This window comes from Euleptes europaea, chromosome 5, assembly GCF_029931775.1.
Source record: "Euleptes europaea isolate rEulEur1 chromosome 5, rEulEur1.hap1, whole genome shotgun sequence".
Taxonomy (NCBI): domain Eukaryota; kingdom Metazoa; phylum Chordata; class Lepidosauria; order Squamata; family Sphaerodactylidae; genus Euleptes; species Euleptes europaea.
The window spans coordinates 82,783,665-82,798,330 of NC_079316.1; the positions used below are offsets into that span (position 1 = coordinate 82,783,665).

The 14,666-nt window shown below is 44.2% G+C and overlaps 1 protein-coding gene across 1 annotated transcript in view; it reads right to left on the reverse strand.

Moving 5' to 3' along the window:
• The window catches only part of ASAH2 (N-acylsphingosine amidohydrolase 2), a 42,270-nt gene that overhangs the window by 15,724 nt on the left and 11,880 nt on the right, over nucleotides 1-14,666 (reverse strand). Inside the window, exons 6-11 of the mRNA XM_056850487.1 lie at nucleotides 14,578-14,655; nucleotides 12,388-12,508; nucleotides 8,059-8,184; nucleotides 5,638-5,724; nucleotides 2,770-2,874; nucleotides 2,595-2,676 (exon numbers count right to left, since the gene is read on the reverse strand). Coding sequence (XP_056706465.1) covers nucleotides 2,595-2,676; nucleotides 2,770-2,874; nucleotides 5,638-5,724; nucleotides 8,059-8,184; nucleotides 12,388-12,508; nucleotides 14,578-14,655 — 599 coding nt within the window. The remainder of the gene's footprint in view (nucleotides 1-2,594; nucleotides 2,677-2,769; nucleotides 2,875-5,637; nucleotides 5,725-8,058; nucleotides 8,185-12,387; nucleotides 12,509-14,577; nucleotides 14,656-14,666) is intronic.

The following is a 14,666-nucleotide window of genomic DNA, read 5'->3' on the forward strand; positions in this document are numbered from 1 at the left end:
AGAAAATGGCCGCTTTGGCAATTAGACTCTATGGCATTTAAGTCCCTCCCCAAACCCTGCCCTCCTCAGACTCCACTAGGGTGGCAGGTAAAATCCCGCCAATCTGGGCTGCCCGCCCATAGAGTTTCGGCCGAGATCGCTAGAGCATCTACGTTGCTTCCGGGTAAACCCGGAAGTGATGTAGGCGCGTTGCGCGGGGTACGCAAAGCTCCCGCCAGTGGAGCTAAGGGGCCTAGGCTCCACCCCAAAAACCTCCCACCGGTGGTGAAGAGGGACCTGGCAACCCTATCACCATCCCATAATAAGTCAGTAAGGGGAAATAAATAAATAAATCATCTTGGGGTGTGTGTGTTTCTTAACATGGTAATGAGACCTCTGACGCTAAAATGTGACCTTCTACCCTCCTTCGGGAAGACCCTGCAATAAAGTGTTGTTTATCAGTAACTTCATGGCTGGGCCGGAGGTCTCCTTATCTTATCACCCTTGTTTTATATCAACAGGTCCTAGAAGCCTTCGTTATCTTTGACGTACTGCATGTTCTTTTTTCTAATATCCGCCATGTGCTGTGTCTTGTCAGTGGCTTAATTGCGTTCCTGGGTTTTCTGAATTTCAAGCTAAATCAGTTGATAGAGTCCCTCCACGTCAGGCCATCTATTCAACTTTTTCTAATAATTATCTTTAAGGCTCGTCCCACATTGTCACGGGACCTTTTATATATTCTTTATTAATGGCTGCTTTCCTTGCGTTAATATATTGCCAGTGCAATCCTATGCAGTTACTCCAGTCTAAGGCCACTGGAGACAACCAGAGCAGCTGTGCATAGGACTGCACTGTTAAGTCACCATTCTCTGCTGAACGGTATTCATTTTTCACTACAAATGTTCTTCTAAATACACTTCTCACCTTTGAGGATTCTTCCCCCGCTCTCAATCATTCCCTTTGTCCTAGATCAGACATTATCCTGCAGTGTCATAGGGCTAGGGAAATGAACTGCCCCCAAAAGGCAACTCACTGTTCTAGAGATATAGGGTTGCCAGGTCCCTCTTTGCCTCCGGTGGGAGATTTTTGGGGCGGAGCCTGAGGAGGGCGGGGTTTGGGGCAGGGAGGGACTTGAATGCCATAAAGTCCAGTGGCCAAAGTGGCCATTTTTCTCCAGGTGAACTGATCTCTATTGGATGGAAATCAGCTGTAATAGCAGGAGATCTCCAGCTAGTACCTGGAGGTTGGCAGCCTATAGAGATAACACTGGAAAGATGCCAAACACATGGCTCGCTGTCTACTCCTATGTGCGGGTCTCTCGGGCAGAGTTGCCAGCTCCAGTTTGGGAAATTCCTGAAGACTTGGGAATTCCTGACTATAGTGCCTGAGGAGGGCAGGGTATGTGGAGGGATGAGGGCAGAGTGGGGGGGGGGGTTGATACCATAGAATCCACTCTCCAAATCTCCAGGGGAGCTGATCTCTGTAGTCTGGATATCATTTGTAATGCCAGTAGAACTCCAGGCCCCACCAGGAGATTGGCAACCTTTCCCTTGGGTCATGGGCAGGAGCAAGCACCCATTAGTTATGAGATACATACAGGGAGAATTCTGACAACCTCTATTGCTGCTCACTTGGTAGGAGGTAGTGAATTAAAGCTTTACAGCTGTCCGCAAATTGAAATTGTTTAATTGATGAATCCTCCAACTGAAGTCTTATTAAGGCCAAGGGAGTTAAAGTCCTTGGCATATATCTTGGCTCAGATAAAAGAAAGATGCCTATGATTAGAGACCAGGGATTTGGGCTCTAGAATATTCTTGCTGTATGAAATTAAACAGAGAAATGTGACCTCAAATATCAAAATATTGATATATAAATATCAGCAGATATCAAGGTCAGTTTTGAACGCTAAATAATAATAAATGGGAACCTGAAAGGCATCTCATTCCCCCCCTCACTATTTCCTCTTTCCATTTCCTGAAAGCCCAATATAGCCTCTCCGTTCTTCCTGCTTACTTCTCTCCTTCTAGGGTTGCCAACCTCCAGGTGAGGCCTGGCGAGCTCCTGGAATCACAACATACATCCCAACTACCCAGATCAGTTTCCTAGGGTTGCCAGCTCCAGGTTGGGAAATTCCTGGCGATTTGGGGGTGGAGCCTTGGGAGGGTGAGGTTTGGGGAGGTAAGTGACCTCAGCAGGATATAATGCCACAGAGTTCAACCTCCAAAGCAGTCATTTTCTCCAGGGGAACTGATCTCTGTCATATGGAGAGCAGTTGTAATTCCAGGTGATCTTCAGCCCCCACTTGGAGGTTGTCAACCCTAGTTCCCATGGTTACCAACCAGCAGCCACTGAGGGAATCCATTCCTTAAAGCTACAGGTGCTCCTTTTATCATTTTTGGGTTTTTTAACCTCCTCAGTGTATTTTTTTTTTAGATTTCACATTTTTCTGCAAATCTAGGGTCCTTTTCAGATTTATGGAAAGATCTGTCTTGCCCATCCACAGCTCCAGTCACTGGATTTAAGTATCCTCAGATTTGGCCAACTTTGCTATTAGTATACAGAATTGCAAATAGAACAAAAACAAATTTACCCTGTAAATATTTCTGATCACTTGCCTTGTGTGAAATTAAACATTCCTGGTCCATCCATAGTACCGGCAGCAAAGCTGTACCCCAAGGCTGGTTTACATGTTTTAGCCTTTTGGAAAAATAACACGAAATTAGGCCATGAATATGATATCCCACTAGGCTGTTACTTCCTGACTACAAGATGGTATGAACAGTACTTTACCGAATGGGTAGCATTGAGCTGTACAGTAGTGTTTGACATGTCCACCCACTGGTGAGCGGAACTGAGGGGACCATTTATCTCTTCAGAGGCTGTAGTTGACAACTCCTGCAACACAGATCGTAGTCACTTGTTAGTGGGCAGGACTCCAAGTGAAAGAATACACAATGAAACTGAATTGGTCTGCGACTGAAAGGCAATTCAGCTTCTCTCAGAGAGGGCTCACATATTCAGGGGACTTTTTGTTGTTGAAGTACACAACACATGATTATTGTTATTTATACAGCACCCTTGTTGTGTAGGACACTGTACGAAGTTCCATAAAAAAGGCATAGGTCCCTGACCTGATTTGAATGGTGTGAAGGAAAGGAGGGAGGGAGAGAGACAGACAGACATTTCCTTGGAGTCCATGTCAAGGGGCCATCTGCAGGATTCTTGCAGAGGCAGTATCCAGGGCTCGCCTCTCTCAGCCTTCTCGTTCATTTCTGAGCACTCTGGAGTCAACTGGGAACTCCACCCTTGACTGTCTCAGATCCTCACAGGTAAGTAAAGCTGCTATCTCTGGCTCTGATCCCATTCTTCCTGTTGCAGGCGCCTCCTACCCCTGTAGGATTACCAGGTCTCTCTTTGCCAACGGTGGGAAGTTTTTTGGGTGGAGCCTGGAGAGGGCAAGGTTTGGGGAGGGGAGGGACTTCAGTGCCATAGAGTCCAATTGCCAAAGCAGCTCCACCCCCAAAATCTCCAGTTATTTCCCAACACAGAGCTGGCAACCCTATTGAATAGTGACTGTATATAGCCATCTGGGCCAAACATTGTGTACTGTCAATTAAGTGTAGGGTTGCCAGATCTCTCTTCGCAACAGGTGGGAGGTTTTTGGGGCGAAGCCTGAGGAGGGCAGGGTTTAGGAAGGGGAGGGACTTCAAGGCCATAGAGTCCAATGGCCAAAGCGGTCATTTTCTCCAGGTGAACTGATCTCTGTCAGCTGGAGGTCAGTGGTAATAGCAGGAGATCCCCAGCTAGTACCTGGAGGTTGGCAACCCTGTACCCCTGCCATCTACCTGGCCAGCCTGTAAAATTCTTGCCCTTCCACCGGTAGCAGCTGATCAACCCCAGCCCATTCCTACTTCTGCCTGGGCTGTGTGTGTGGGGTCATTAGCTGCTGGCTGGACTTCTTGTGACCTCTTACCTCACCACACTGAATAATACCAAATTATTATTATTTTTGCACACCATGGAACATCCCTAGTCTAAGTGGTGAAACTCCTTGTACTAGGTGTGTCATGGCCCTGGGCTCAGTGGGCACCCTCAGCTGACCCTATAAGAAAAATTAAACTAAGAACCAATCATCTTTATGACGGTCATTGGCCCCATTTAAAATCTGCCTCAATGTAGTTTTCCGGATCCTACTTATCCAGACACAAAATCTGGCAACTTGGCACGATGTCTGAGAGTTCGTAACTGATAGCAAATAGTCCAATTTAATTTAATCAGTTTCACCAGAAATCCTAACTAAGAGCGGATTAATAATTTTTAGTCTAGCCGCCTTATAGTAAGGACTTCTCAACAGCATATGTTCTGTTGTTTCTACCTCATGGAACGGGCATGAACACAACCTTTCTAGTTACGGAATCTTCTTGAATTTTCCTTCAAGACAAAATGAACTAAGAATCTAATATAGCTTGTGCTCAATCCTTGAACTAGGGGAGAAGCTTAGACGCACACTTTCATTTCTAACTAGAAAAATCATGCAAGATAATTTTAGATGAAATCCAGATTTCAGATTTTAAAAGAAAGTACATCCTAGAATGGGAATCCATTCATTTTGGGCACACTTACCTGGGCGTAACTTGCTGTGTACACACCGTATACATCAGGGGTGGGGAACATCAGGCCTGGGGGCCATATAAGGCCCGTGAAATCATTTGGTCTGGCCCTTCATGGGTCCTGGCAGATTTCTAGCTCAGAAGGATCTAAGACTGGCGATCTGCCCCCTCCCGCAGACAGGAATAGCTTCTATTCAAGGCGGATGTGAGTTTGTTTTGTTGAGAAAAGGAACCTTCTTTCCCTTGCAGGAGAGTCATTAGCTATGGAGCTGCTAGGACCACTGTATTAACCCTTTCCCACCCAGGCCGTGGAGAAACGTATTCCCTCTGTAGTACAAGAGGGCTGGGGCGGAAGTAGCAACAATGGAGGGGTTAAAGGGGCAGGGGCAGAATGCGGGGGGGGGGGGCAAGTTCTTAGCCAGTGTGTCCTCATTTCATCCCTGCAGGTGGAGGTAGCAGGAGCCAGCTGTAGAATCCGGCCCTGACCATGCGGAGCAGGAGCAACTCCGGCATGCAGCTGGATGGCTACGCCCGGCTGGTACAACAGATCATCCTGTGCCACCAGTTGGTCGAGTCTGACACCAGTTGGATGCCTGCCTGCTTGCCCATGCTTGGGGCTTGGTCCATACCCCCTCTCCCTTCTGGTTCTTTCCCCTCTAAGTCCTGCAAAAGACGCGTAGGGCAGGAAAGTGCCGGACTGGGGCGTTACTGGACTGGGCTCCTCCACCTACAAGCCCCGAGCGGCTTGTCATTCATTCCGTCTTGTGTTTGCTGCCCTGCCTGAATCTCTTGAGCCCTGCTGGGGACAGCAGAGCTCAAAAGCGAATTGCTTTATGTGGCAGACACTTGGAGCCGTCTCTGGTCATGCCTCTTGGCTAAATGTTTGACCAAATATAGCAGGCTAATTTTTAAGTTGATAATTTTGTATGGCCCGCAAATGATGTTATAAATATCCAAATGGCCCTTGGCAGAAAAAATGTTCCCCACCCCCGGTATACAGGGAGACTTACTACTGAGTAAATCCTATGCTGTGCATCATGTCACTTACCTTTGCTTTCAGGTAGAGGTTTCTTCCAATTATTTTTGTGCTCTCAAACATATCCTTCCCAGGACCTGAAGCTATGCACATCTTGGCCTAATGCAGATAGCAGAAGATCAAAAGATGAAACTCACAAGCAAGCAGGACAAGATTTTATATTGTAGAAGAGAGAAGCAACAACGATCGTACTAGGTTAGGGATCCCCAAACTATTTGAGCCTGTGGGCACCTTTGGAATTTTGAGGGGGGTGGGGGTGGAAAGTGCTGCCCCCAAGATGGCTGCTACAAAAGGGGGAACCAGACCCAAATTGGCTGCTGCAGGAAGCACAGCCAAATGCAATACCTTTAGGGTTGCCAGCTCCGGGTTGGGAAATCTGGAGATTTTGGGGGCAGAGCCTGAGGAGGGTGAGGTTTGGGGAGGGGAGGGACTTCAATGCCATAGAGGCCAATTGCCAAAGTGGCAGTTTTGTCCAGGTGAACTGATCTCTATTGGCTGGAGATCAGTTGAAATAGCAGGAGATCTCCAGCTAGTACCTGGAGGTTCTAAACTTATTTTTCATTACCTGGAGGTTGGCAACCCTAACTCCCGATGATACAACCAGGCGCATCATAGTATGGTGAGCCCTTACAATCAGGCTCTTGATGTATGGTCTTTTCGCAGCATCAGAATAGAGCTTTCATTGTTTGAACTTAAATCCAAGGAAGGCTGGGGGAAGCTCACCCATCTCCAGCTTTCCAGTTGCCTTCCTGGGAACCTGAGGATTCCTTAAAACGACAGTGTGCCCATCTCAACTAGCCATTCTTCAGTGTGCAGAGTCTGATTTTTTTTTTTAGGGCAGTCTTAGTATAATTACATGAAAGGGGTGGTACTGAATAGGAACGGGAAGGCAGAACTCACACCCACACAAACAGTGATCTGCACCCACATGGACTATTTAAATTGAACTACAATAGTTTTCGCTACTGAAATCCAAGTGCTTCATTGTGGTTTACCACCCTGTGTTCAGGGGCTGACATGCAGGGAGTGTAAGTCTGAAGTTTCTGTCCTAGTTTCATGACATAATCATGGTACGGTGGTTAGAGTATCAGACTAAGATCTGAGAGGCCCTGATTCAAATCTCCACCTTGCCACAGAAGCTTGCTGGGTGGCCTTGGCAGCCAGTCAAAAACCTACCTCACAGGGTTGTTGTGAGGATAAAACAGAGTATGGGAGAATGTTGTAAGCTATGTTGAGTCCCCATTGGGGAGAAAAGTGGGATATAAATAAAGCAAAAAACCCCCCAACACAGGTCATGATAATCAAGATGCAGGCTTAATCATGAATAATTTGTCAATGTGACAGCTTCTTCTTTGGATGTTTGCAACCAACCTAGGGTCAAATAGTCAAGATGCTGTGGGATTCATTTGTGGATCTGTCCAGAGTTTTTAAAAAAGATAAATGGCATCCATGGGGGCGGGGAGAAGTGGCACCTCCTGCACAGTTTCATTGGTCAAAACTGGAACAGCCCCCCACACACACACACGTGTGTGTTAAGTGCCGTCAAATTGCTTCCGACTCATGGCGGCCTGATGAATGAAAGTCTTCCAAAATGTCCTATCTTTGACAGCCTTGCTCAGATCTTGCAAACTGAAGGCTGTGGCTTCCTTTATTGAGTCAGTCCATCTCTTGTTGGGTCTTCCTCTTTTCCTGCTGCCCTCAACTTTTCCTAGCATGACGGTCTTTTCCAGCGACTCTTGTCATCTCATGATGTGACCAAAATACGATAGCCTCAGTTTAGTCATTTTAGCTTCTAGGGTCAGTTCAGGCTTGATTTGATCTAGAACCCACTGATTTGTTTTTTTGGCCATCCACAGTATCCGTAACACTCTCCTCCAACACCACATTTCAAAGGAATCTATTTTTTTCCTATCAGCTTTCTTCACTATCCAGCTTTCATACCCATACATAGTAATAGGAAATACGATGGCATGAATTAATCTAGTCTTGGTGGCCAGTGACACATCCTTACACTTCAAAATCTTTTCTAGCTCCTTCATGGCTGCCCTTCCTAGTCTCAGTCTCCTTCTGATTTCTTGGCTGCAGTCTCCCTTTTGGTTGATGGTGGAGCCAAGGAATAGAAAGTCTATCCACTTCTGCCCCAGCCCTCTTGTACTACAGAGGGAACACGTTTCTCCACGGCCTGGGTGGGAAAGGGTTAATCCATAGACATCTAAAACACCTTGCTCACATAGTTGTTCACCTTCTAGGCAGATTACTCTGAAACAGGAAGCACAGAACATATTACATAAGTAACAGATAGGGTGGTATGTTATTAAGGAAACTGACGTTTTGTTCTCCCTGCTTATTGGTGTTGTTCTTCTTGACTGTGGGGGAGGACATGCAAATCTTGTGATTGTAGGCACGGAATCTTTATCTACATTTATTACCTACCCCACCAATTGTGCAATAGTTGTTGAGGTTTTCGCAGGACTCCCCGGTGTTTATGCAATGTGGTCCCTTTATATTCGGAGATACATCTCCCAGGTTAGATGCCCCAAAAGCGGCTACGTATGATCCCTGAAAAAGAAAGACACAGGTGCATCACTTACCCTTTCAAAGCAATTGTTCCCACTGTTTCTATCTTGTGTCCATGCTTGTGAACCACGGAAAATGCTTGTCATATAGGAATATTAAATTTACCTACTGAACACATTGTTAGGCTTGCTTTTCCAATAGGCACCAAGCAGATTACATAAAAGCACCAGCATTTTAAAAAATAATGAAACAAAATACAAAGAACTAGGCAGGTGCCAAGGAAGTCAGATTTGAGCTAGGAGCACGGAATGAAGCAGGAGAACGCCTCGTAGAATTCTGTGAAGACAACAATCTGTTCATTGCAAACACATGTTTCAGGCAACCAAATAAACGATTGTATACATGGACATCACCAGACAGCCAGTATAGAAATCAAATAGATTATATAATTGGAAGCAGAAGATGGAGAAGCTCTATTCTCTCGGCCAAAACAAGACCAGGAGCCGACTGCGGTACAGATCATGAATTGGTAATATCAAAAATCAAGATAAAGTTAAGAAAAACACCAAAACATTCATAGCACCAAAATACAATCTAAGCAATATTCTGGAAGAGTTTAAAGACCATGTAAGGAACAGATTTGCATTACTAAGTTCAAGTGAATGTAAACCTGAAGAACTATGGGTGGAAACTAGAGATATTATCAAGGAAGAATGTGCAAATACTATTCCTGTAGCCAAAAGAAAAGAAAAACCTCGATGGATGTCTGAGGAAACTCTTAAAATTGCCAGAGACAGATGAGAAGCAAAAGTAGAAGGTGACAGAAATAGAATCAAAAGTCTAAGTGCAACGTTCCAGCGACTAGCACGTAGAGACAAAGAGACCTATTATAATAACCAGTGTAAAGAAATAGAAGAGAACAACAAAAAAGGAAGAACAAGAGATCTGTTCCACAAGATCCAAGAAATCAAAGAGAAATTTAAAGCATGGTTAGGCATGCTGAAAGATCAGCATGGAAATACATTAACTGAACAGGACAAAATAAAGAAAAGGTGGGAACAATACACTGAAGAACTATACAGAAGAGATGAAAGGATAAAAGATTCTTTCCAAGAAGAATCTTTTTTGAAGAAGAACCTACAGTTTTAGAAAGTGAAGTGAAAGCTGCATTGAGAGCAATCGGGAGAAACAAATCACCAGGAGCAGATGGGATATCAATAGAGCTATTCCAAGCCACAGAAACGGAGTCCATCAAAATCTTGACAAGAATATGCCAACAGATATGGAAAACAAAACAATGGCCCACAGACTGGAAACGATCCATTTACATTCTAATTCCCAAGAAAGGAGACATCAAAGATTGCAACAATTATCGGACCGTTGCATTAATTTCTCATGCAAGTAAAGTGATGCTCAAAATCTTACAGCAAAGGCTGTTACCATATATGGAACGAGAAATGCCTGATGTTCAAGCTGGTTTCAGTAAAGGAAGAGGCACTAGAGATCATATTGCAAATATACGCTGGTTACTGGAGCGTACGAGAGAATTTCAGAAGGAAATCAGCTTGTGTTTCATAGATTACAGCAAAGCTTTTGACTGTGTGGATCATGAAAAGCTATGGCTGGTTTTAAAGGAAATGGGTGTGCCACTACATCTGATCGTTTTGATGCGCAACCTGTACTCTGGACAAGAGGCCACAGTTAGAACAGAATATGGAGAAACGGAATGGTTTCCAATTGGCAAAGGTGTCAGACAAAGATGTATTTTATCTCCCTATCTCTTCAATCTATATGCAGAACATATAATTAGGAAAGCTGGATTAGATTTAGATGAAGGTGGAGTGAAAATTGGAGGAAGGAACATTAATAATTTGAGATATGCTGATGACACTACATTATTGGCAGAAAATAGTGAAGATTTGAAACAACTACTGCTGAAAGTTAAAAGAGAAAGTGCCAAAGCAGGACTACAACTGAACATCAAGAAAACAAAAGTAATGATTATAGGAGAATTACACAACTTTAAGGTTGACAATGAGGAAATTGAAATTGTTCAAGACTTTCTATTCCTTGGCTCCACCATCAACCAAAAAGGAGACTGCAGCCAAGAAATTAGAAGGAGATTGAGACTGGGAAGGGCAGCCATGAAGGAGATAGAAAAGATTTTGAAGTGTAAGGATGTGACTCTGGCCACCAAGACTAGATTAATTCATGCCATCATATTCCCTATTACTATGTATGGGTGTGAAAGCTGGACAGTGAAGAAAGCTGGTAGGAAGAAAATAGATTCCTTTGAAATGTGGTGTTGGAGGAGAGAACGGATTCCGTGGACTGCCAAAAAAATAAATCAGTGGGTTATAGATCAAATCAGGCCTGAACTGACCCTAGAAGCTAAAATGACTAAACTGAGGCTATCGTATTTTGGTCACGTCATGAGACGACAAGAGTCGCTGGAAAAGACCGTCATGATAGGAAAAGTTGAAGGCAGCAGGAAAAGAGGAAGACCCAACAGGAGATGGATTGACTCAATAAAGGAAGCCACAGCCTTCAATTTGCAAGATCTGAGCAAGGCTGTCAGAGATAGGACATTTTGGAGGACTTTCATTCATAGGGTCGCCATGAGTCGGAAGCGACTCGACGGCACTTAACACACACACAAAAGGAAGTCAGATTCTGATGTGGGGTTTTGGGGGGCGAGGGGAGGGGGGCTGTTTTAACAATTTGGGATGGGTTATTAAATATAGGAGTTAAAACTCATCATATTAACCTTTTCTATTGGATCAAAGGGAGGTACATTGCCTGATCAAACCCCTCCTCTACGTGGGATGAAATTCTCAGGGGGTGTACTCTTCCCCTAAGGGATATTTTTTGTGTACGGTCAAGTCACAGCTGACTTATGGCAACTCTGTATGGTTTTCAAGGCAAGAGATGTTTAGAAGTGGTTTGCCATTGCCTGCCTTTGTGTAGCGACCTTGATATTCCTTGGAAATACTTCCAAATACTTACCAGGGCTGACCATGCTTAGCTTCTGGCCATTTATGCATGGTTGTTTCCTTGCAGTAACCTCGCTGACTTCTTCAGGGCTTTGCCTTGATTATGCATGCATTTTCCAACTGTCAGGGGTCACCTTGCTCTCCCCGCACGTTTCCGTAATTAGACAAGAAATGAGAGGAGGTGCCATTTTCAGCATAATCTTCTACATAATCCCCATGTTAGACAGTAATCATTACAAATAGCCCCATAAGACAGAGCATTTTACTGTGCCCATATTACAGATAGGCGATGAAAGGTGGATGGTTATCTAAAGCCAAGTAGTGAGTTCACGGCTGCAGTGAGATTTCAGCCCAGCATAACAACATAAGAAAAGCCATGCTGGATCAGACCAAGGCCCATCAAGTCCAGCAGTCTATTCACACAGTGGCCAACCAGTTGCTTCTAGGAAGCCCACAAGGATCATTTTGGTACGATTGTTTTATCGTTCTGTCTGCAATTTGGCAGGGAGTATCCCTTAGGGGGGCCCTGACCTGGATAGCCCCTGGCTAGCCTGATCTCGTCAGATCTCAGAAGATAAGCAGGGTCAGCCCTGGCGGGCAAGCCATCTCTGAACATCTCTTGTCTTGAAAACCCCACCAGGGGTCGCCATACATCAGCTGAGACTTGACAGCATAAAAAAAATCTCATTGTTTTCAGTTGATGGGGTTGCCAGCTTTGGGTTGGGAAATACCTGGAGATTTTTGGGGTGAAGCCTGAGGAGGGTGGGGTTTGGGGAGGGGAGGGACTTCAATGCCATAGACTCCAATTGCCAAACAGCCATTTTTTCCAGGTGAACTGATCTCTATCAGCTGGAGACCAGTTGTAATAGCAAGAGCTGGCAACCCTAATGCTGACATGAGCCCTGATCAGGCCCAGTATTTCATGGGCATTTGGGCATAATTTCTAGACCAGATTTCTGTCTCAGCTTCAGAGACAGAATGATAAAAGATCAAAGCAGAGAAGATGTAAAGAATTTTCCAAGACGGGAAAAAGGCAGGTTCCACAGCATTTACTACACATTGGTTACTATTAATTATCTTCACTAAATTTAGAAACTACCAAACTGTTAATGCTGAATATGGCAACAAGAGTATATGTTGTCTCACTGATCTCACTGATCTCACAGGTTTAAATGTTCAAATATGTTAATAGATAAAATAACTTTGGGGTCATTTTTAAGTTTATGTTGGAATTACCCTATGTAGTCTATACCTTTTGTGATAAGGGTCCTTTATTCTTCTCCTGTTCCAAGAGATAAGCTGCGTAGCCCACATTGTCACTGCTTATAAGATGGTTGGAGTTGTTCATGCTGACAGGGTGAATTGCAAACCAGCTAATAAATAATCAGAAGATAAACATTACTGGAAAAGCATTCACCAAGATAGATATTTAGTACAGGCATAATGTGAAACCTTGGTTTAATTAAACCAATTATGGTTATTGTGATCATCTGAACTATGTCACTCCAGTGGATAGCTCGATGAAAATGTCAACCCAGTGTATGGCTGCTGTGAAAAAGGCAAATTCCATGCTGGCCATAATTAGACAAGAAATAGAGAATAAAACTGCTGCTATCATACTGCCCTTGTACAAATCTGTGGTGAGACCATACTTGGAATACTGTGTATAGTTCTGGTCACATCTAAAAAAGGATATTGCAGAGCTTGAGAAGGTGCAAAAAAGAGCAACCAAAATGATCAGGGGGTAGAGGAACTGTCCTATGAGGAGCAGTTAAAACGCTTAGGGCTGTTAAGCGTATAAAAAAGGCAGGTAAGGCAAGACATGATAGAGGTCTATAAAATTATGCATGGAGAGAGTGGACAGGGAGAAGCTTTTCTCCCTCTCTCAAAATGCTAGAATGTGGCGTCATCTGCTGAAGCTGAAGGGTGAGAAATTCAAAACAGTCAAAAGGAAGTCTTTCTTCACACAACTCATAGTTAAATTGTCGAACTCCCTGCCCCAGGATGTGGTGATGGCTGTCAATTTGGAAGGCTTTAAGAGAGGGCATGTTCATGGAGGACAGGGCTATCCATGGCTACTAGTCATAATGAATACTAGTCATGATGCATACCTATTCTCTTCAGTGTCAGAGGAGCATGCCTATTGTATTAGGTGCTGTGGAACACAGGCAGGATAATGCTGCTGCAGTCATCGTGTTTGTGGGCTTCCTAGAGGCACCTGGTTAGCCATTATGTGAACAAACTGCTGGACTTGATGGGCCTTGGTCTGGTCCAGTCTGCATTCCCTTCAAACTGCAGCAGTCTTAAATTGGGGTTTTGCACAACACTGCCAAGTTTGTTTTACATATTGGGTGTATGTCTCCATATATGTATATATCTGCAACCTCCATGCCTTCTAACATACAGATAATGGTCCTCTTTCCAGATTTTCCGCCGCTCCACTCTGCAGTTTCCCAAACCTTCTTTGGTATGCTTTTTGTTAAAAGGTCATACCCAAAAGAAGGTTTGGGGAAAGTATGTATGGAAAGGTGTAGATTTTCACACTGTTCCCCCCCCCTTTTTTTTTTTTAGCAATTTATCGCCTTGGTGACCTTTTATGCAGGGATGTTTCCCTCCAGTCACCCCCGCCAACTGTTTTGGGGTTTCCTTTTGATTATGCATGCCTTTCCAGCTCGTTAGAGGTCGCCTCATTCTCTCTGCGAGTTTTGCCCACATTTCCCAGATGTTATTATAGCCAGAATCTGGAAAATGCAGGCAACCTCTGACGAGCGGAAAAGGCATGCACAGTCTAAAAGGAAGCCCCGAAGCAGTTGGCGGGGGTGACTGTGGGAAAATGTCCCTGCATAAAAGGCCTGTGATATCTCTACTTGGAAATAAGTCAGCTAGCCTCAGTTTACAGTTATGTCAACGACGTGGGTTTTCGTGGCCAAAGGCATCACTTTAGTACAGGGATGCTCAAAACTACTAGGAGGACTACTCACTTTTACAGTGCTACATTCATGGTAGAAAAGCATTTCACTACCATTCAGATTCCATGTGTTCATTTTAATCCATTTTCTGCTCGTCTCCTTTGTCTCTTTGGACTCCTTGTGCTCTCTCTCTCTCCCCCCCATATATATATATATATTTAAACAAACAAGGAAAAAAAACGTAGAAACATTTACAGTCACACAGATTCTAGTCCTTCAGGGAATAGATTTCTTCTTACATCTAATACCTCTTATGATTATTTCAGTGTTATACAATATACTTAATAAATGTGCTCTCTCTTGTCTCTGTGTATTACCACAGATCTCTTGGAACCCTTCGCTCTGTTAACCGCGCCATCCTTACACGTCTCAGTTGTTCCCTACTTTTTTTCCTACCCAACGATTTTTCTGAACCTCGCTAACTTTTTGGTATGTGTTTATCTTGCCCAGGTTGTTACTTTGTAAGGTCTCACCTAAACATCCCTATGTCTTGGCCTTCAACATCAGTCATCTTCAGTACCACCATTTCTTGGTCTGTGTTTGATGAATATCTGGTTGATAA